Source organism: Canis aureus, chromosome 7 (assembly GCF_053574225.1).
Source record: "Canis aureus isolate CA01 chromosome 7, VMU_Caureus_v.1.0, whole genome shotgun sequence".
Lineage (NCBI taxonomy): Eukaryota > Metazoa > Chordata > Mammalia > Carnivora > Canidae > Canis > Canis aureus.
In genome coordinates this window covers 64,140,712-64,162,429 of record NC_135617.1, presented here as the reverse complement: position 1 = coordinate 64,162,429, position 21,718 = coordinate 64,140,712, and the positions used below count along the sequence as shown (strand labels likewise).

At 37.4% G+C, this 21,718-nt stretch overlaps 1 protein-coding gene across 18 annotated transcripts in view; it reads right to left on the bottom strand.

Annotated features, from left to right (window-relative positions):
* Window positions 1-21,718, bottom strand: part of KIF6 (kinesin family member 6) — a 381,228-nt gene that overhangs the window by 227,223 nt on the left and 132,287 nt on the right. For all 18 annotated transcript variants that reach the window (XR_013383557.1, XR_013383558.1, XR_013383556.1 and 15 more), the window contains 3 exons: window positions 18,269-18,412; window positions 17,243-17,329; window positions 10,609-10,712 (listed from right to left, as the gene is read on the bottom strand). Coding sequence is in view for 7 of the 18 variants with exons in the window: in XM_077904139.1 (XP_077760265.1) it covers window positions 10,609-10,712; window positions 17,243-17,329; window positions 18,269-18,412 (335 nt within the window). In the remaining 11 variants the exon portion in view is untranslated. The remainder of the gene's footprint in view (window positions 1-10,608; window positions 10,713-17,242; window positions 17,330-18,268; window positions 18,413-21,718) is intronic.

Sequence of the window (21,718 nt, the reverse complement as noted above, 5' to 3'; positions counted from 1 at the left end):
GTTTTTTTAAAGGTCAGGTTAGTTGAGGTTAAATTTATAGATAGTAAAATTTTTAACTCACCTTTCTTATATGTGTAGCCCCATGCATTTTGACAAATGTGCACAGTTATGTAATCTCCACTAAAATCAGATACAGAATATTGCCATCACCCTAAACAATTCCCTCTTGCTCCTTTATAATCAATTCCTCCTTCCCCCTAACCGGCAACCCTGGCAACCACTAATCTGATTTCTCTTACTATACTTTTGCCTTTTGCAGAATGTCACATAAATAGAATCATATAGTATGTAGCCTTCTGTATCTGGCTTCTGTTACTCAGCATAAGGTTTTTGAGATTCATCCAAGCTGTTGAATGCATCAATAGTTCACTCCATTTTTTACTGCTGGATAGGATTCAATTGTATGGCGGTACAACCATTTGCTCAGCCACTCACTGGTTTAGGGTGTTTCTAGTTCTGGGAGATTTTGAGGAAAGTTGCTGTAAATATTCATGTTGAAGCCTTTGTGTGGGCATATGCTTTCATTTCTCATAGAAAAATTCCTAGTAATGGTACAGCTGAGGTTTATGGATATGTATTACATTTAATGTTATCAGAAGTTGCAAAACTCTTTTTTCAAAGTAGGGGCTCCGTGTATCATCCCCATCAGCAATGTATGAAAGTTTCAGGGTCTCATTCTTAAAGCACTTACTATTACTAGTTTTAAAAAGCTATTCTAATAATTGTATAGTTATCATTACACTAAGGTTTTAATTTGATTTCCCTAATGATTAATGATGTTGACGTTATGTCCTCATTTGCCATCTGTATATCTTCTGATATACGTCTGCTCAAATATTTTGTTCATATTATTGTTTATTTTATGATTGAATCGTGATTATTTTTAAAGTATATACTGGATACAGGTCCTTTTTCAAACATGTGTTTTGAAAATGTTTTTTCCTAGTCTGTGTTTTTAAATTTTTCTTAAAGTCTCTTTCAAAGAGTAGGTTTTTAAGATTTTGATGGACTCCAATTAATAATTTTTTATTCCTTTATGGTTTGTGCTTCCTATGTCCTATAATGTTTTTTTTTTTTTTTTTTTTTTTTTTTTTTTTTTTTTTGCCTAACTCAAGGTCACAAAGGTTTTCTCCTATCTTTTCTTTTAGGGGTTTTATATATTATAGTGTATATTTAGGGCTATGATTCATTTCAAATAAATGTTTGTACAGAGTGTAAGGTATGGATTATTTTTCTTTTCTTTTACAAAGTCATTTTTATCTATTCTATGTCCTTTGCATTTTTCTTTAAAGATTTTATTTATTCATGAGAGACATGGAGAGAGAAGCAGGATCCTCAAGGAGAGCCTGATGTGGGACTCAATCCCCGGACTCTGGGACCATGCCCTAAGCTGAAGGCAGATGCTCAACTGCTGAGCTACCCAGGCGTTCCAGTCCTGTGAATTTTAGAAGCAACTTGCCCATTTACACACACACACACACACACACACACACACACACACCCTGCTGGAATTTTGGTTGGTATTACATTAAATCTATAGATCAATTTTGGTAGAACTGACATCTCAGCATTAAATAACCCAATCCATGTACACAATGTATCTCTGCATTTAAGTGTTTTTTATTTTTTCTCATCAATGTTTTATCATTTTCAGCATACAAATCTTGCATATATTTTGTTAGATTTATCCCCAAGTATTTTGGATTTTGATGATATTATAAATGATCCTAGCTTTTTTTTTTCAATTTCTAATTGTTCGTTGTTAGTATACAGAAATACAACTGAGTTTGTATATTGACCTTGTATCCTACAATCTTGCCAACCTCATTTATTAGTTCTAGTAGCCTTTTTATTGTTTCTGGATGTAGAAAACATGGGCAAACATATTGTCTGCGAATAAAGATAGTTCCATTATTTCCTTTCCAATCCTTTATGTGTTTTATTTATTTTTCTTGCTATATTGCACTGACTTAATCTCTTACTATGATGTTGAACAGGAGAGGTGAGAAAGGACATCCTTGCCTCATTTTCAACTTTAGGGGGAAAGGATTCCTTGTTTCACTATTAAATCTTAAATTAGCTCTACAGTTTTTTTGTAGAGACACTTATCAAGCTGTGGAAGTTCCCATCTATTCTTAGTTTACTGCGGGTTTTCACCATTAGTAGATGCTGAGTTTTGTACAATACTTGCCTGCATCTATTGAGATGATCAAATATTTGTTATTGCTGTTTTTAGTTTGTTGACACGGTGAACTTTATTGATTGATTTTTGAATGCTAAACCAGTCTTTCGTTCCTGGAATAATCCAGGTCACTTGGTCATGACTTATTGTTTTGTTGTGCATTTGGTGGACTCAATTTGTAAATATTTTATTAAACATTTTTATTCATAGAGGATGTTGTTTTCTAGTTTTCTTATAAATATATTTGTCTGTTTTTTATATTAGGCAACATTGTCCTTGTAAAATGAGTTGGGAATTATTTCCTCTGTTTCCTGGAAAAGTCTGTGTAGAATTGGTATTACTTATTCCTGAGATGTTTGGCGGAATTTGCAGTGATGCTATCTGGGTCCGGAGTTTTCTATGTCGGAAAATTCTTAGTATAGATTCAGTTTCTCATGTAGGTATAGGACTATTCAGTCTCTCTCTTTCTCTGTACCTTAAAAATTTGTCAAATTCATCTAAGTTAGTAATACATTGTTATAAGTTGTTCATAATAGTCCCTTGTTATCCTTTTAATGTCTCATCTTTCTACACTGTTTACTATTAACACTATGAGTCATAAAGAAAGGGAGGTATTTTTTTCCCATTGGAAAATAACCAATGAATGGAGTATTTAATTCTATGTGAATCAACATAAGGAGGGAATGGGGATGATGTGGCCAAGTAAAAAGATAAATTCAGTTGGCAAGCTGCCTATGGTGACTTTGAATGTAGGGAGATGTGGTATTGTTGATTCCAATTACTGCCTCTTTCAAATCAGCTTGGAGAATTTCTGAGCTGGTTTATGAACTTGACCAGTATTATGTCAACTCAATACTAGTCACTCCAAAATTTAAATCTTCAGCCTTTTAAAGTTCCAGAATTTAACCTGGATATTGTATATGCCTTCATCGTGTCGAGAACTGAATATTTCTTATTCTCAACCAGTTTCTTTTCCTAATCTCTGATAATCCATCTTAAGTCTTCACCTTTTGCCATTCTCCCTTCTTTATCTTCTATATTTGTAGCCATCACTTCTATTGAATCTTATCTCTTACTCTGTTTTCACTGTCGTTACTAGAGTCTTTTTCCTCATCATCACTCCAAACTCAATGGTAATATCATCCCAATTTCTCACCCCTGCTCATTCTATTTGCTGCTGTCACATCTATTTGTTGCTATTAGTAATCATAAAGAAAAAATCTTCATCCTAATTCTTTCATGGTCATCCTATTAAAACTGCAACGCCTGCTTCATTTTTCTCTTTGCACTTTCTGCACCCTGAAATGCTCTGTATTTTATTTATCATGTGTACGATCTCTCTCCCCATCAGAATGAGGGCAAAGGCTTTGTTTTATTCATTTCTATATCTCTAGCACTTAGAACAGTGCCTAGTACAAAGGAAGAGCACATGAAACATTATTATATAAATTAATGAACTGCAATACTCTCAAAGTACAGTGTTTCCTAGTCATAGTAAAATAAAATAAAGTAAAATAAAATAGTAGCTCTACATACAGTATTCATAACCCATCATGCGGTCACTGTTTATGTGTCTAATCCTATTCCTCAATTCTTCCAGGAGAACTCCTGGCTCCTGACAGGTCAGTTTTATTCAGATCCTCCTAGTTAGTGCCTCTTATATGCAAACCTCCATACTGATTTCTTCCCACTGCTCCTTGCCCCCTCAACAGACACACACACACACACACATGCATATGCAGGCATGCACACACACACACACACACACACGCACACACTGTGCTCTTTCCCTCTCAGCACCTTCCTTTATGTGGTCTCTCATCTGTATCTTAGAGTGGTATCTGCTTCATATTGACATCCTTTATCGCTCTTTTAGCTTGCTCAATGGTGATAACTGCAATGACTTCCCCATTTCTGAATTCCTATATAATCTAGCTTTTTCTTATCATAGATAATGAGTAAAAAACTATTAAGCCATGTGTAATAAGCTGATATTAGATTTAAAAACATGGAGCTGAAAGAGTGCCCAGATGGCATTTAGTCCATTTCGCTAACTTTATACATGACGAAACTCAAATCTAGAGTCATTAAAAACCTAATATGAGTAGAATTAGAACTATAATTAAGGTTTTACAATTCTCAGTGTCCACTTATTCTTTTCACTAATATGATATCTTATTCCGTGTTTTATATATATATGCATATATATATATCATTTGTTATATAACACACAAATATATATACATATATATATATACATTTGTGTATATGCATTATGTCCCCACTTAAACTCTCACTCCTTAGAGTTATTTTCTGTGTCCTATATTCCTTAATAGCTAAAAGTACCTATTTAGCATTTAGCAGGTGCTTAATAAATACAAGATGAAGGATTAACTGACATGCAAAATATAACTAAGGGAAACAAGCAAGGGGAAGACAAATATTATATAAAGTCACTTATGTGTGAAAAATAAAAAGTTGGACTCAGAGAAACAGAGAGTAGACTGGTATTTGCCAGGCGCTGAGGGGTGGGGGGCATCAGGGAGATGTTGGTGAAAAGGCAAAAACTTTCAGTTATAAGATGAATAAGTTCTGGGATCTAATATACAGCATGGTGACTATAGTTAACAATAGTGTATTGTGTACTTGAAAGTTGCTAAGAGAGTAGATCTTTTTTTTTTTTTTTTTTTAAAGATTTTTATTTATTTATTCATGATAGTCACAGAGAGAGAGAGAGAGAGACAGAGACACAGGCAGAGGGAGAAGCAGGCTCCACGCACCGGGGGCCCGATGTGGGATTCGATCCCGGGTCTCCAGGATCGCGCCCTGGGCCAAAGGCAGGCGCCAAACCGCTGCGCCACCCAGGGATCCCAGATCTTAAACTTCTTACCACGCATACACACACACACACACACCCATACACAAACACACGTGAATGATGTGAGATAACATATGTGTTAACTAACATTACTGTGGTAATCATTTCACAATATATACATATATTAACTCATCACATTATACAGTTTAAACTCATACAATGTTATATGTCAATTATGTCTTAATAAGGCTGATGGGAAAACAGAAAAAAGAAAAGGATCCAGATGTTTGAAAGTTTACTTTGGGCAAATTTGAGCCCTCGAGAGTCAATTCAATTCCATCTCAGAAGTAAAATGTTGCTGTGCAGAAAATATTCTACTCATTTAGACTTGGGCCAGGATATAATACTTCCATCTTAGCCAGAGATCTACAGGCTTTTTTTTTTTTTTTTTTTACAGAGAAAGAAAGAGGTATGTGTTTAGAGAATCAATCAGAATCAAATCTTCACCCAAGAAGCTCTGTATAAACATTAACTTGGCTATACAGCCTTCATCCAGCTGTCTCTTTTCAAATTTACATGGGCTGAAAAAAAAAAAAAAAGATGTAAACTAAAAATATCACAATAACTGGAGGCTGACATCTGCAATCCTCTTCCGTTGAAGCATCCAAGTCAATGCAATAAATATTTACATTAAGAACTGAAATGTTAGGAAATAGTTCAAAAAAATTTGATAGGTCTAAATATTAACATACATCTCCAAAGTGTCCAATGCACATAACAGAATGTAGAATATGTTATCTATTAAATATCTGCTTTTTTTTTTTTTAATATCTGCTTTCTGACATCCTTCACAGAATCCTTAATAGAAATGTCCTTAAGCCATGCCAGTCAGCATAAAGCCAGGAATCAGCAGGACAGAGAAGCAGACTAAAGTCACTACATTTCTGCCATTTGTCCTGCCAAGCCCTGACTCTTCCTGTCTCCAACACCACCATCCCCTTCCCATCATCACCATCCAGGGAGTCCAGGCACAATGAGAGACTGAATCTGATTCACATTCTTATTCCTGAATAAATGTCCAGAGGCCCCAGAAGTCATTAGCACAGACTAATGATATTAAATAGTCCGCCACATTCCAGCGAATTTTAATTTCTCTTTTACTTTAAGATGATAAAGGACTTTTAAATCTGATGAATTTTCAGTTCTGCCAATATTCAATCTAGTGAATTATGGAGAAACATAACTGTCAAAACAATATAATGAAAGTCATAACAAAAACCCACATTATCTGAATAATCCTCACCATCAGTATGAACAAGCACTAAGTTACTGGATCACCATGAAACCCTATGCTTTGTTTTGGCTGGGCTTTGTTTTGGCCGGGTGGGTATAACATTTTGCCCTGTTCTCCTAGCTGCCCATCAGAAATCATTCATAAACTGTAATGCTATATAGCATATCTATCTTGACAAGAGAGAGATCATTTCACTGGGAACTGCTTAAGTTTACTCACCAGCATGCGAACTAATTTTCCATGAGGATCCTGAGCTCAAAATTAATCATTACTATCTCTGCAATCTCAGGTTTTATTTATATCTTCTCATAACACTTACATTTTGCATCGTGATTACTTGTGCTTGTGTCTCTGTCAGTGTCACTAAATTGTGAACCCCTTGAGACACGAATCTAGGTTTTGTTCATCTTTTGCTCATCTCTCAAGGCCTCGGGCAGAGTTTTGTGAATACTAGAGGAATAATAAATGTTGAATGAATGAATGAATGAACCAATTGCCCAGAAAAACTATGACAGCCCTGCATCCTGTCTATATAGAATCTGTTCCAACCCACATTTATATATTTGTTATCTGCGGATCAATAGGAACCAACTACATCTAAGAGTCTCTCAGTATTTTAAATCGGTTGTCACATTTTCATCTCTCTCCAGTAGACCCCCCCAAACTCCTATGAATGGCAAATTTGATTGTTGTCAATAACTTTTCAGCAGAACATCTGTGTATGTGGGAAGTGGCAAGTTAGTAAAAGATATAATGTAAATATAATACAATATTAAGTATCGGAAAGAAATAACATCTGCTCCTTATTGCTTTTTATACTTGGTAGCATTTTTCTTTTTGTGAAATGTAGTCTGCTGTACTCTCTTCTAGAAAGGGACAAGGGTGGTTAACTTACTGTCTCAAAGTTAGTACGTCTGAAAAATGCCTTGTTTCACATTCGCATTTGAATGCTAATTTGGCTAGATACAGAAATCTCCATTCAAAGTCCTGTTTCGTTTTGTTCTGTTTTGTTTTTCAGCACTAGAGGTTCCTGTTTCCAGAGAAGGTGGATAAGAAGTTTGCTCTAAACCAGATTCTTGATTGTTAATATTTTTCTTCTCTGATTACTTTTGGGATTCTTTTTTATATTCTGAGGTCCTAAAATTTTTCTACATTATTATACAGCTTAGCACATGGTAACCCTTTTGTTCTGGTCTTTTCTTTTCTTTTTTTTTTTTTTAAGCACTAAGAAATTCTTAGATATTATTTCCTTAATCATTGGCTCCTCTGTGCTATCTCTATTTCTCCTTTATAAACTTCTCTTTGTTAGATACTGGTAAATCTAGAGCTATTCTCTAGGATTCTTTTCTTTTAAACTTTATCTTTTCTCTGGAAGAATTCCTTACCTTGCTCTTCCTACCTAATTTGCCCTTCTGTTTTTTCATCCATTAAATTCTTTTTCTTTTTTTTTAAGATTTTATTTATTTATTCATGAGAGACACACAGAGAGAGGCAGAGACACAGGCATGAGAAGCAGGCTCCTTGCATGGATCCTGGGTCTCCAGGATCACGCCCCGGGGCTGAAGATGGCGCTAAACTGCTGACCCACCCAGGCTGCCCCATCCATTAAGTTCTTAATGGTAACAATTATACTTCTTCTTTTTTCAGATCTCCTCTTGAGTCTGTTTTATAAAAATAAAGATCCTGTTGTTTCATGGATGTAATGCCATTTACATCTCCAAAGATATTAATCATTCTTCATATCATGTTTAGTTCTGAAGCCTTCCAAGCTGTAAAGGCTTCTTGTCCTGATCTTTCTCCAAGTTGGCCATCCTTGTACTTCTAGTTGTTTCCGACTGTGAGCTCATCTTTTGAAAACTCTCTGTGATCTGAGTTTGGGCAGCTGGTCCTGGAAGAGGGGCTGAGCAGTGGTGGTTGCTTGTGCTCCCTGCTGTTTTCAGTGGCAACAGGGGACGGGAAATGTTGAGGACAACCTTACAAGCCTTCAGAGCTTGTCTGGTCCCCAATTCATCCTGAGTATCATCAGCTACCTGGGTCCTTTCCCTATTTCTCCATCCGAAACTCTGACCTAAATAAACACTGGGTGGAGAAGGGAAGAAGGAGCACATAGGACTCAAAGGACAAACTGCTCCCACCAGCAGGGCTCTACTAAACCCTCCAAGGCCAGCCCTTCCCCCTCCCCCCTCCCCCCCCCCCCCCCCCCCCGCCAGCGTGCAGTCACGAGCTCCTGGTGGTTCTTGGTCTATCCTTTCCTCTTGCCCCACCCTTCAATCTGCCAGGAATTCCTTGAAGCCTCTAGTCCCTTAAGAGGTTTATGTCTTATTCTTAGGTGTGGCTAGAGATTCAGATGTTTCTTTGTATCAGTACTATAATTTCTTAGATTTGGTGCAGTGGAGGGAACCGACATCTTGAAACTACCACATGCATAATCTTATCCTTAAACAGAGCCTCCTGAGCAACAGATAGGATATACTGGAATTAGAGAAAACTCTGGTACTTATTTGGTATGCTGGCTGTTTCCCTTTTTTGCTCTTGGATCCAATTTCTGGTTTTCCCCTCTTTGACCCTGTATCACAGGAAACTACATTCCCTGACTCTCCTAATACTTGCTTTCTGGGCCAGTTCAGCCAATGGGCCTCCCAGGTGGAAGACTGGAAATGGTGTGAGAGAGAAGCTAGGGCTCCCCGCCAGGATGATGCCTCTGATCACATCTGTGGCTCTTTGGTGGCCCCAGCACTCACTGGGCCTGCTAGCTCCTGCTGGTCAACTCTAGTCTTAGGCTTTATTTTATTTTTTTAATTTTTTTTATTGGAGTTCAATTTGCCAACATATATCATAACACCCAGTGCTCATCCTGCCAAGTGCCCCCCTCAGTGCCCATCACCCAGTCACCCCAACCCCCCCTCCCACCTCCCCTTCCCCTACCCCTTGTTCATTTCCCAGAGTCAGGTGTCTTAGGCTTTAGTAACAGAAGCTTCTACCATCATCCCTCAGGTTCCAGGGATATAGGGCCCCCTGCTGTTCCTGATCTTTGGGGTGCTGTGTATTTCTTTTAATATCATCTCCTTACAACAGATTTCCTGTTAAATTCCCTTTGTTGAGAGGCCTAGTACGGTTTTGTTTTCCTGGCTGAACCCTGACTTGAAGATCAAAATTCTGAAGAGTTATCTTCAAAGGTAATGGTAATTCCTTTCTTTGAGGGGAAGGGAGCATCAGAGTGAAGGAATTTCAACTTGGGTTTCTCTGTATCTCAGCGATCCTGAGCTATTTCAAGAAATGACAGGGAATTCTTCAAAATGTGAATTTTGGCAATATATTTCATTTTAATTGCATATATGCCACAAAGCAAATTTGCAAGGAAAGGCTTAGGACCCTCTCCTATTATTAAACATAGTGTTCTGGAATTACGAAATGGCATGCTAGAGGAGTGAAAGCTTTGATTATAGTGGAAACCTTGCTTAAGGCCTCCTCAAGCTTTAGACCTACTTCCAGGCACAGCCATGAAACAGTTTAAAGAAAATATTTTCATCATCTCTATTATTTACCATTTTCTCTGTTGGGAGAGGATTAGGTGAAATGATACTAAAGCCTTAGAAAAATCTTGTGTAGCTCTATTTCTCATTTGGAAATAGAGAATATCACTGCCTTCTAAGCCCAGCCAATTATTCACTCCACAAATGCTTCATAAACTGCAAAGAAACAACAAGAAAGCTCACCACTGTGGCTCACGATCAGAGAGAGAATGAGAGCCACATTGTGCCACCGATATGCCACATGGCTGCAAATATAAAAGGCCCTGAACGATGCCACGCTTGTAGAAAAGCCCTGAATCCCTGCTTTCATTCCCATTTTGCGTGTCTGAACTATAATACATGGGCCATCTATTTATTAAAGGAGAGAGCTTACCTTGGCATGGGATAAACTGGTGCTTGCAGCAAGATGCTTTTTAATACAAAGGACGTTTCTTGAATTCCTTTCAGATCTGAGATCCACAGCTTACCAGTGTTTGGTGTGTATGTTTTAAAATTGCCTGACTATTATACGATCCCTTCTCTTCAGCTGGCATGAGAAGGATATTCCCATCCTTTATATGCTCTGTTCTTTACTTCCTCAAAGCTGAGGCGGCAAAAACACTGCCAGCCTTATCCAGCTTTTCGTGGAAAGCCGCCACTCTTAACTGGCGCCTAAATGCAATTTCAGACTGTCCCCAGAGACCTTCATGCTTTGAGGTGAATTCATAACATTAGGGCCAACAAAGAAGTTAACACAAACTTTCACTGTTAAAGAAAAAGAAAAAAAAGTCTGCAGGCTTACTGAAGGAGCTCTGCGTCTGAGAGTGCCTCTGTCCTCTGCTCCCCAGTGAAAATGGCCAGTTCATCCTTCAGTTCTTGGATTTCTTTTTGAAGGCGTATAATCATCTACAAATGGCAAGGTGGGAGAATGAATGTCAGCTCCTCATTAAAGGGAATGTGGTGACAGAGAACATACATCTCTGAAAATTACAAACAATTGTGAGGATACAAAAACGTACAGAAGATGATGTAAAAGCCACACCTGTATCTACCACTAGGCTTTGTGAAATCTTAACATTTTGTCAAAATTGTTCTAGAATTCATTTTAACAAATAAAACATTACTTATATAGCCAGAGCCCACAATTCCTGTTCTCTTTCTGTCCTTCCTGGGGTGATCACTGTACTGCATTTAGTGGGGAGCATTTGTCTGCATGTTTTCATATATTTACTCCATCTGGATGGATATAATTGCAAATCATATATGGTATCGTTGGCAATGCTTTAAATTTATGTAAATGTTACTACCACATGGAATGGCAACTTGTTTTTTCTTCCTCACATTGTTTTTGAGATTATTTATATTGCTTCATGTGGCTCTAGTTCATTAGTTTCATGGATATATACTATTTCAGTAAAGGAATATATCACAATTTATCCATGTCTCCTGTTGATGCACATTTAGGATTTTCACTTTTGCTATTATAAACAGTGTTGCTGTGAACACTATAAATCTCTGGGCACATATGTGAGTCACTCTATAGGGTCCACTTAGAAATAAAACTGTGTGGTTGTAGAGTATGTGCATCTTCCCTTTAGTAAATATTGCTAAACTGCTCTTCAGAGTAGGTGTATAAACTTACATTCTTTATCAGCAACATGTATATATTCTTTCCTGTTTCCCCAAATTTACTTCACCACGTATGTAGTGTTGACAGATAATTTAATGTTGCCACTTTGGAAATTGTAAAATGGTACCTCATTTAGTTCCAATCTGCATTTTCTGATTATTATGGAGGTTGATTATCATTGCATATGTATATTGGCTGTTTGGGGTTCCTTTTCTGTAAATTACTTATTTACATTCTTGCTCATATTTCAGCTGAGTTGTTTTATTCTTCCTTATTGATCTGCATGCAGGTTTCTTTATATATGAATCCTTTGTTAGTTTTTTTTAATTTAAAATTTTTCTTTACTTTGAGAAACAGCAAGAGAGAGAGAGAGAGAGAGAGAGAACAGGCAGGGGGAGGGGCAGGCAGAGGGAGAGGGAGAAGCAGGCTCCCTGCTCAGCAGGGAGCCTGATGCAGGACTCCATCCCAGGACCCTGGGATCATGACCTGAGCCAAAGACAGATGCTTAACAGACTAAGCCACCCAAGCACCTGAATCCTTTGTTAGTTTTATGTAAGATACATAGATTTCTTCCAATCTATACCATGTTTTTAATTTTCTGGCATTCTTTCTGTTAAGTGAAGATTTTAAGTTTCAATATATTTATTATCGACTTCTTCCATTATGAGTTGCATTTTTGTGTCTTCTTAAAATCTATTTTACCTAAAACCAGAGGAATATTTCCCTATATGTTCTTATAAAAGTTTTAAAGCTTTGCTTTTCACATTAGACCTTTGTTTTGTATAAAATATGGGATATAGATCTAATTTATATTTTATACAACTAACCATGCAAGGTTTGCTATTATAATTCTTATATAACATGTTTCTACATATAAATGTGTCTTTTTCTGGGCTATTGGTTAAAAACATTATGTTCTTGACTATATAGGTGGCAATACTATGCTATTCTAATTATTATACCTTAGGAAATTTTGACATCTAGATAGAACAAGCCCCTTCCATTTTATTCTTTTCCAAAATAGATACGGCTATTCTTAGTCATTTGTTCTTTTGTATAAGTTTGAGACCCAGTTTGTAAAATTCCACCAAATGTCCTCCTCAATTTTTAACTGGAAATAAATTTGGTAAGGGTAATTTGGTAAGACTTATCAAATTAGTGATGTTGAATCATTTCATTCATGAACATAGTATGGCTTCCTACTGATTCCTTTCAATAAAGGTCTATCATATTCTCTATAAATATATGTTTAATTATATATTTTTCCTAGAATGTTAAAGTTTTTGTTGCCATTATTAATGAAATTTTTGTAAAATTACATTTTCTAATTGTTAGCTTTTGATTTATAGGAAGGTGAATAATTTTTATGTGGGGATTTTGTACCAAATAATTTTCTGAACATTGTTTTGTTTGTTTATCATTAAATATACTTAGATGTTCTAAGCAATCAAATTGTCTGCAAGTCACGACAGATGCTTTCTTCTTTTCAAATCCTCATACTTTTTTTTTTTTTTAAATTGTCTCTGTCCTAACTAAGACTTCCAAGTATAATGCTTCAGACATTCTTATCTTATTACTTCTAACATTTCACCTTCAAAATGTTTGCTGTAGTTTTTGGTTGATACCCTTAATCACTTTAAAGCTGTTCACTGATATTCATAGTTTGATGAGTCTTTTCAAACTACAGATGAATGTTTAATGTTAAAAATGCCTTTTCTTCATCTAGTGATGTGATCATATAATTTTTTCTCTTTTCAACTGTGAATATGATGAATCACCTTGATTCATGTGATTTTCTTTTGTTATGAACTACTTCAGATATACAAAAAGATATAAAGGATGTCTTGTAAACCCACTACTTAACTTAAGTGAACACCAATATACCTACTACTTAGCTTAAGAAATAAAACATTACAGATACTTTGGAAGCCTGAACCTCTCTGTAGAGCCTTCTCTAAATGAATCCCTCATTACCATTACCTGAAATATGGTGTTTATTTTTCCCATGGCTCTTTCTTTTGCTATATACATTGACATGTTTTCTAATGATACACTATCTTTAAATTCTTAAAATGAGCTCAAATAGCTCATGCTACCACATATCATAGTAATAATCATATAACCATGATACAAAATTCCTAAAACAAGAATTAGCAGGGTGAATTAAATTTATATTCTTCCTTCAATATTTACTAAACTTAAAAAAACATGGAGTCTGTTCCATCCTTCCCTCCTGCTTTCTTTCTCTCCCTCACTCTTCCCTTCCACCTCTCCTTTCCCCTTTCTTTTCTTCCTCTTTTTTTCTCTCCTTTTGGTAGCTTTGTTCTTATTGAGTCTATTTATTAGTCATAGATCTATTGATGTTTTAAAAAATTCTTCTTAAAAAAATAAAACAAAACTCTTCTTGCATTAGCTTCAGTGTTATGTTTTTATAGAAAATTGTACATTTTGTTGTAAAATGTACTGCCATAAAGTCATTCAAACTATTTTATTGTTATTTGAAGATATCTACTGTATGTATAGCTAAGTCCCCTTTTCATTCCAAATGCTGAGTTGATTTCTGCCTTCTTTATTCTTTTCTTCATTAATCTTTCCAGAGATTTTCTCATTTTATTAATAGACTAAAAACTGAGTTTTGTTGCTCCTTTCCACTGTGTCTTTGCTTTGGGTTTTATTTTCAGTCATTTTTATACTTTTTAATTTCTGTCTTTCTACTTTTTTGTATTTATTCTGTTGTTCATTTATCTAACTTCTTGGCTTGGGGTTTATCAGACCAAGGGAGTCTGTAAGTTTGAATTTCAAACCCATGTGAACCAGAGCCTTAGTTAGGATTTCAAATTGCGAGGGAAACCGCATTTTACTTCACCTAAAGTCTAAGCTAAGGCAGATAAGCTTCCCTAGCTTCTCCCTATGCTAGTGGGCAGATTGATTTCCTTCCTGGTTCACTCTTGCACTGGTTTTATGTTGGGAAGCAGACAGGATGTCAGGTCCATCATCCATCTTCCAAGGTTCCAGGGCTCCAACTCTGAGGTCTTTCTTACAATTCCCTTCACCCCTTTACTCCAGAACGACTGCAACTTCAGCTTTGTTTTTGGGCCCTGGGGAATTCCCTTACCTCATTCAACCTCAGACATAGATTTCAAAAGTGCTCATTAAATTTTATATATAGGCGGGGTTCAGATTATCTCTGCCACACTGGCAGGACCAAAAGCTCCAAAGAACAGGATACTGAGTATTTTGAATATGTCAGTGCTCCTAGAATTTCATTTAAATGAACAGGATTGGGTGGGTTTGGGTTGTTTGCTTCTTTTCAGAAACATACTCAGAATCATCAAGCTCTAGAGTGAAAATCCCTAGGCAGGAGCTACGTGCATCATTTGTTTGTATCGCCTCCCCCTACTAAATTAATATTGATGACATATTTTCTATTTCTACTAAAGCTTTCAAACTCAAATCTAACAACCAAATTAACTTCTGTTACTGAACAGAAATCTCAAAACTAAGCCAACTTTTCATGATTTTGAGATTATTACAGTCACACCTCCCATCAGATTACTGTAGAAACTTTGGAATGAGAGCCATCCTTAGGAGATTGTGGCCCATGCTGAGTCACCACAGACTCTGGCCTCTTCACAATTCTTCTATCACCTTGTCTTACTGAGGTATCAATACTTGTAAAGAGAGCAAATTACAACCCTGGCAAACCCGATCCTAGAGGGCTGGCTTTGGATTCACCTGTGCCATTGGAGTTTTAGAGTAAAATATTGGAAATCCTATCCAAGTTGTGTTTTGGGTGGCTGTGAGGGCAAATTTACAATTGCCACCTGTGCTTGAGAAAAGCTTTGTCCATAAAGTCATGAAGTCATATCAGTTTTTAAAAGCCATTAATTATAAAAGAGACCAGGAGATAATACTTGTCAATTGCCAGATTGCTCTGCACCAGGAAGGCCTCACTATTTGTTCAATTAGCAGCTGTCAGCTTTGATTCAGGTTTCTCTCTTCTTTACATTTCTTGTAGCCCTACATCAAATACATGACAATGTTCACCTTTCTCTACATTCCTCAAGTTCCCTCAAAGTCTCTCTAGCCAAATTTAAAGAAAAACACCTCTCTAGCACTTAATATGTTCATTTTCCTTCAATTACACACTACTTTCTGTTTTTGGGCTAACGACTCATGACTGTCTTTCTCAGGCTGCTCTGTGATGCTACAGGGCTGCTTGCTGGTGAGGCACGGATGGCAGAAGAATTCATCCTATGAGTTCTCTTCCACTTGACTCATGCCTTTGAATTCTGACTCCTTCTTCCAGTAAGGGCACTGTGTGATGCTGGTGTCTGACCAGACCTGTGCTGGAAAGAGACCCTGCCTCACCCATTTGGTTTCTCCAAAGATTTCCATTTGAGCAGCTCAAGCTCCTGAGGAAAGCAGAGTAAAGCCAATAACCCCATTACTCTTTTAATCTCTTTTGTCTTTATATGTCTGTGCAATGGTTTCAGGGGATACAGAACAAAAATCAAAAGGAAACAATTAATATGAGTAATAGAGAATTTGAGAAGGCGCTTTTTTTTGGAATTTGAGAAATTTATAAATGAAATATTATTGGTGAGATTTCACACCCTTTATATAACACATACTGCTAAGCTTACGCCAGCTTATGTTCTAGAGAAAATTTTAAAAGCTGAGTGATTTGAAAAGTAATATAATCTTAATTTGGCAATGTACAAAATTAAAATATTTAATTTCTACATTTTCAATGTTGGTGTAAGTTGATTCCATGTTGTATTTAATTTAGAGAAGACTAACAAAATAGAGAGAAAACATCTGCATTTAAAATGAGGATCTGAAAAAAAAAAATAAAATAAAATAAAATAAAATGAGGATCTGAGTCATGGAACTTGCAAATATTTTTGCTTTAAAAAAATTCACTCTAATAAAGCAGGATGCATTGTTATAAAACTAGAAGTTTGGCTATTTTTCCATGGACTCAACCAATGATTAGTTTTTTAAAAGATTTATTTATTTATTTTTAGAGAGAGAGAGAGAGAGAGAGAGAGAGGGAGAGACAGCAAGTGTGTACAAGTGCCGGAGGAAGGGCAGAGGGAAAGGGAGAGAGAGAATCTCAAGTAGACTCCTTGCTAAGCCTGAAGCCCAACACACGGCTCGATCTCAGGACCCTGAGATCATGACCTGAGCCAAAATCAAGATTTGGATGTTTAACTGACTGAGCCACCAGGTGCCCCAATGATTAACTTTTTAAATCTCTAAAGTAAGTAACAGGACAGTTAACGCTAAAAATGGTTCAACTATATAACCTTTACAACTTCTGTCTCTCTGTTAGCTTTTATAAAAGATGGTCTAAAAAAAAAAAAAGATGGTCTATTATTATTATCTCTAGATTGTTAAACTGGTATTTTCTGAAAGGGTACCACCTGCATGTAAATATAACTAGCCATGACTGCATAGCACATGTCCTCGGGACTCACTACACATTCTAGGAGTGGACTGATAGGACTGCAGGTGGGAGGCCCTTGAGTCAGATCATTTGCACTTGAATCCTGGCTCTGTCACATATAGGAGGCTGTGACTCTTAACAAATTATTTAACATTTCTATGCCTCAGTTTTGTCATCTGTAAAGTGGGGATAGAGATGATATCTACTCATAAAGTTGTGAGAATTAAATAAATTAACATGTTTCCAATATTTAATACATTGCCTAGTACAAAGGACATGCCTCTTGAATTTTGCTGATTTTTGATCTACTTTGATTTTTTTTTTCTAACATAGTTTAAGTTCAAATTTGCTTACTAATCTGGGATCGATTTCTTCATTAAGAACGGCTTCATTCTTTATGAGTGCCACTCGTTGTGCAAATCTGCAGGTCGATATAGACTCCTAGAAAGCAAAATAACTCCTTAAAATGTTATGGCTCAGAGAGATAACAACTAATTTTTGTTCACAGAAGAAAGAAGCACACCTAAAGAGTGACATGTACAAAATACAATGAGGAAACATACCTCCAAATTAGGAATCTTTGCTCTAGGACATCATTTTGTTACAGTTTTACTTTGGCTTTGTAAAATGACCAGTACCAAAAATGTGGGAGATCATGAGCTCCTACGTGGTGACTGATATGTATTTTTCAAGTACTGATCTATTAAACCAGAACCACATATATAAATCATAATCATAGCAGGTACTATTATAATCCACAAACATGAAAGACTACAAAATAAACATTTGTAACAGGCCAAAAAGAGGCTTTTCAAGGCATCTTCGAATGCACTTAGGGCTTGGCCTTGTTTTGGAAGACACCCTGCCACTTCCTGTTTTCCTCTTCTGGAGAAAGTTTGGATTCCAAGCACTGGACTGAAATGCATAAAACATGAAGCTGACTTTAAAACAGCCCATGAAAGCCAGTCAGTAGTCAGCCCCTGACAAAGCATCCTGTGTGCTGCACTCAGTGACGTGTCTAAGGGACACATCGTAGAGATGCCTCCAAGGTATCTTAGTAATCAGGAACAGAAGGGAACAGAAGCTAATCAGTCTCCTCTCTCATGTCTTCTGGCCAAGATGACTAACCCAGTAACAGGCTTCCCAAAATTTGTGTATGAGCCTTCTTCCTATCTCCCAGGCTGTGTGAAGTTCATTCTCAAATGGGGTAATTATAATGCTGGCAAATAAACCAAAACTATGCTCTCTGTAGGGTGTTTATAACCCAGAGCATATCCCAAACAGCTGAAAAGATGGAAACCCACCCAGGAGCCTCAACTCCGTCTCATAAACTAGCAACAGAAACTCAGATTGAGATCTCCAGAAAGAACCCCAACATACGTCAATATTCCTTTTCTCTAAAGACAGTGTTGCAATCATGGTCGTCATGCAGTTCCCTCCCAAACTGTCTCTTAGGACACTGGTCATCATGGAGTTCCTGTAGGGAATGTGTGCACGGTGTTTTTCGGAAAGAGCAATGATCACCTGTGGCACAGTAGAAAAATAAGGGCATTAGATTAGCAGAAAATGCACATCTGATGCTCAGCTAAGCTGCAACTGCAGTGAACATTCAAACAGAAATCATAATTGAATGCAGGCTGACATCTAAAACTTGAGCTCAGACTAAATATCTTAACAAGATTTGGTACAATAATGGTGGAGATGGAGGGAAGTAAACTTACCTAAAACATAACCCATGAACACTGTAATTTTTGGACAGATGATATAACTTGGCATAGAATAGGATATATTATTATCCTGTTTTCAGCCATTGGAAAATTCATGTAAATCATGATCATGCCAGATTTTTATAATCCTATCAAAATTGATCTATACGACCCATCTTCAAGGTAGAAGATGCAGAGCAATAAATAAGAACTATGAGAGACAGCAGGGGTTAGTGGTGGAGACCCAAGAATCTGGTACCATATTGTCCAGGTCCAAATTCTAGCCTTACTAGCGCATGTCACTCAACATCCCTGTCTCAGTGTCCTCAACTGTAAAACACAGAAAAAATAATATTTATCTTGTAGGGAGTTGGGATAATTAAGAGTTAAAATGCACAAATTACTTTGAAAAGTACCTAGCCCAGTGCTGTACAGGTGTTTGCTACCATTCTAAGTGATGGGTGAAGTTTACATTTGTTCAGCTAAGGCTCACTTGCCTTACTCTTCACTTAATAGGAAGGTACTAGCTGGATGAAAGGCTGCTGTGGACTTGTCCCCAAACGGAGCCACCAGGGGCTCAGGGTTTTCCTGGGAAGATGAACCCAGGGCTCGGATGTCTATCCCAAGCATCAGGAATAAGGTACCCACAGACCTGGGCATCACAAAGGCCTGACTCTTGAAAATACCTCTGCTAACACCTACCATTGTTCTAATCTTCCTTCCTCTCAGGTGTGTAATCCCCACCATCAGAACTCCTACTCCCTTGGTTTACAAAACAAGATTGGTTTTTTTTTTATAATAAATTTATTTTTTATTGGTGTTCAATTTATCAACATACAGAATAACACCCAATGCTCATCCCGTCAAGTGCCCCCCTCAGTGCCCGTCACCCATTCACCCCCACCCCCCGCCCTCCTCCCCTTCCACCACCCCTAGTTCGTTTCCCAGAGTTAGGAGTCTTTATGTTCTGTCTCCCTTTCTGATATTTCCCACACATTTCTTCTCCCTTCCCCTCTATTCCCTTTCACTATTATTTATATTCCCCAAATGAATGAGAACATATGTTTGTCCTTCTCCGGTTGACTTATTTCACTCAGCATCATACCCTCCAGTTCCATCCACGTTGAAGCAAATGGTGGGTACTTGTCATTTCTAATGGCTGAGGAATATTCCATTGTACACATAGACCACATCTTCTTTATCCATTCATCTTTCCATGGACACCGAGGCTCCTTCCACAGTTTGGCTATTGTGGCCATTGCTGCTATAAACATCGGGGTGCGGGTGTCCCCGTGTTTCACTGCATCTGTATCTTTGGGGTAAATCCCCAACAGTGCAATTGCTGGGTCATAGGGCAGGTATATTTTTAACTCTTTGAGGAACCTCCACACAGTTTTCCAGAGTGGCTGCACCAGTTCACATTCCCACCAACAGTGTAAGAGGGTTCCCTTTTCTCCACATCCCCTCCAACATTTGTTGTTTCCTGCCTTGTTAATTTTCCCCATTCTCACTGGTGTGAGGTGGTATCTCATTGTGGTTTTGATTTGTATTTCCCTGATGGCAAGTGATGCAGAGCATTTTCTCATGTGCATGTTGGCCATGTCTATGTCTTCCTCTGTGAGATTTCTCTTCATGTCTTTTGCCCATTTCATGATTGGATTGTTTGTTTCCTTGGTGTTGAGTTTAATAAGTTCTTTATAGATCTTGGAAACCAGCCCTTTATCTGATACGTCATTTGCAAATATCTTCTCCCATTCTGTAGGTTGTCTTTGAGTTTTGTTGACTGTATCCTTTGCTGTGCAAAAGCTTCTTATCTTGATATTTTAAAGGCTGTTTGGGACAAAACCACTGGTCCTGCTTTAAATTAATGACCAGAGATTTTACTACAAACCAGATACCTTGTGATATTTCTCTCAAAAATTACTTCTCCACTCTCAGAAATGAAGCCTTCACATCTTATCCTTTTGTTTCAGACCTCCACCCAGCCTCTCTCCCTGCCTTCAGTCTTAGCTGATGGCCACATACCCTTCCATTAGAAGTGAGGAGCCTGACCATAGCCATCTCCTGTCCCACCATCAAATGCCCCCCACACTCTGTCCTTCCTTGTGTCACCAAACTGCTCCTTCTAAGGCCAGTGCCCCATCCTCTCCCTCTTCTTCTCTCATCTACCTTGCTCCTACAATTAACCTTTCTCTTCTGCATCAATTTCCCTCTCTCACCTAGATCATTCTCATCCTGCATGCCCACTAGTCTAAAAACTAAGATGGCTCTTGCCAAGGTTATCAGCAACCCCTGTTGTACTCAAAACATTTATTGCCATCTTATTAGATCTCTGAGTTGAGTAAGCATTCAACACAGGAACTCACTGCCTTCTTTTGGAAACACTTTATTCATTGATAACTAGGGCACCACACTTCCCAGGTTTCCATCTTTCCTTAAATACTAGTTAACGAATCCTCCTTTCCTTCTTTCTAAATTATAAATATTGGAGTGCTCCAGGGCTTAGTCCTTGATCCTCTTCTCTTTCTTATCTATACCCTCTCCCTATTAAATCTCATCCAATCACCTGGCATATACATATATCCTGACATCTCCCCCATCAGCTTCCACCTGTTCCCTGAGCTGCTATCTCTGTGGCAACCCTAAATCTCCACTTGGATGCCTATTCTTGATCCTCTCTCCCTCTCTCCACAAATCTGATTCATTTCTGGGCTCTCCGATCATTCTTAATGGCACCACCATTCTACCTAAGGGCACCGGCCACAACCCTGGGCATCATTGTTATTTCCCCTTTCTGAAATGCAATCCATCAGCAATTTCTACTAGTTTTACCTAAAAGACTTGCCCAGAATTGGACCACTTTTCACACTTCTTCTGCCACCACTCCAGGTTAAGCATCTATCATCCTTTCCTTGAACAACTACATAAGGCTTTGACTCAGTCCTTGTTTCTCTTTTTCCCTGCTCTGCCCTGGTCCCTTGGTCTACTTGCCACAGAGAAATCTTTATAAAATATGTTATATCAAGTCACTTCCCTGCTCACAACATTTCTTTTTCTTTTCTTTTTTTTTTTTTGTAAAATATTTATTTATTTATTTATTTATTTATTTATTTACTTATTTATT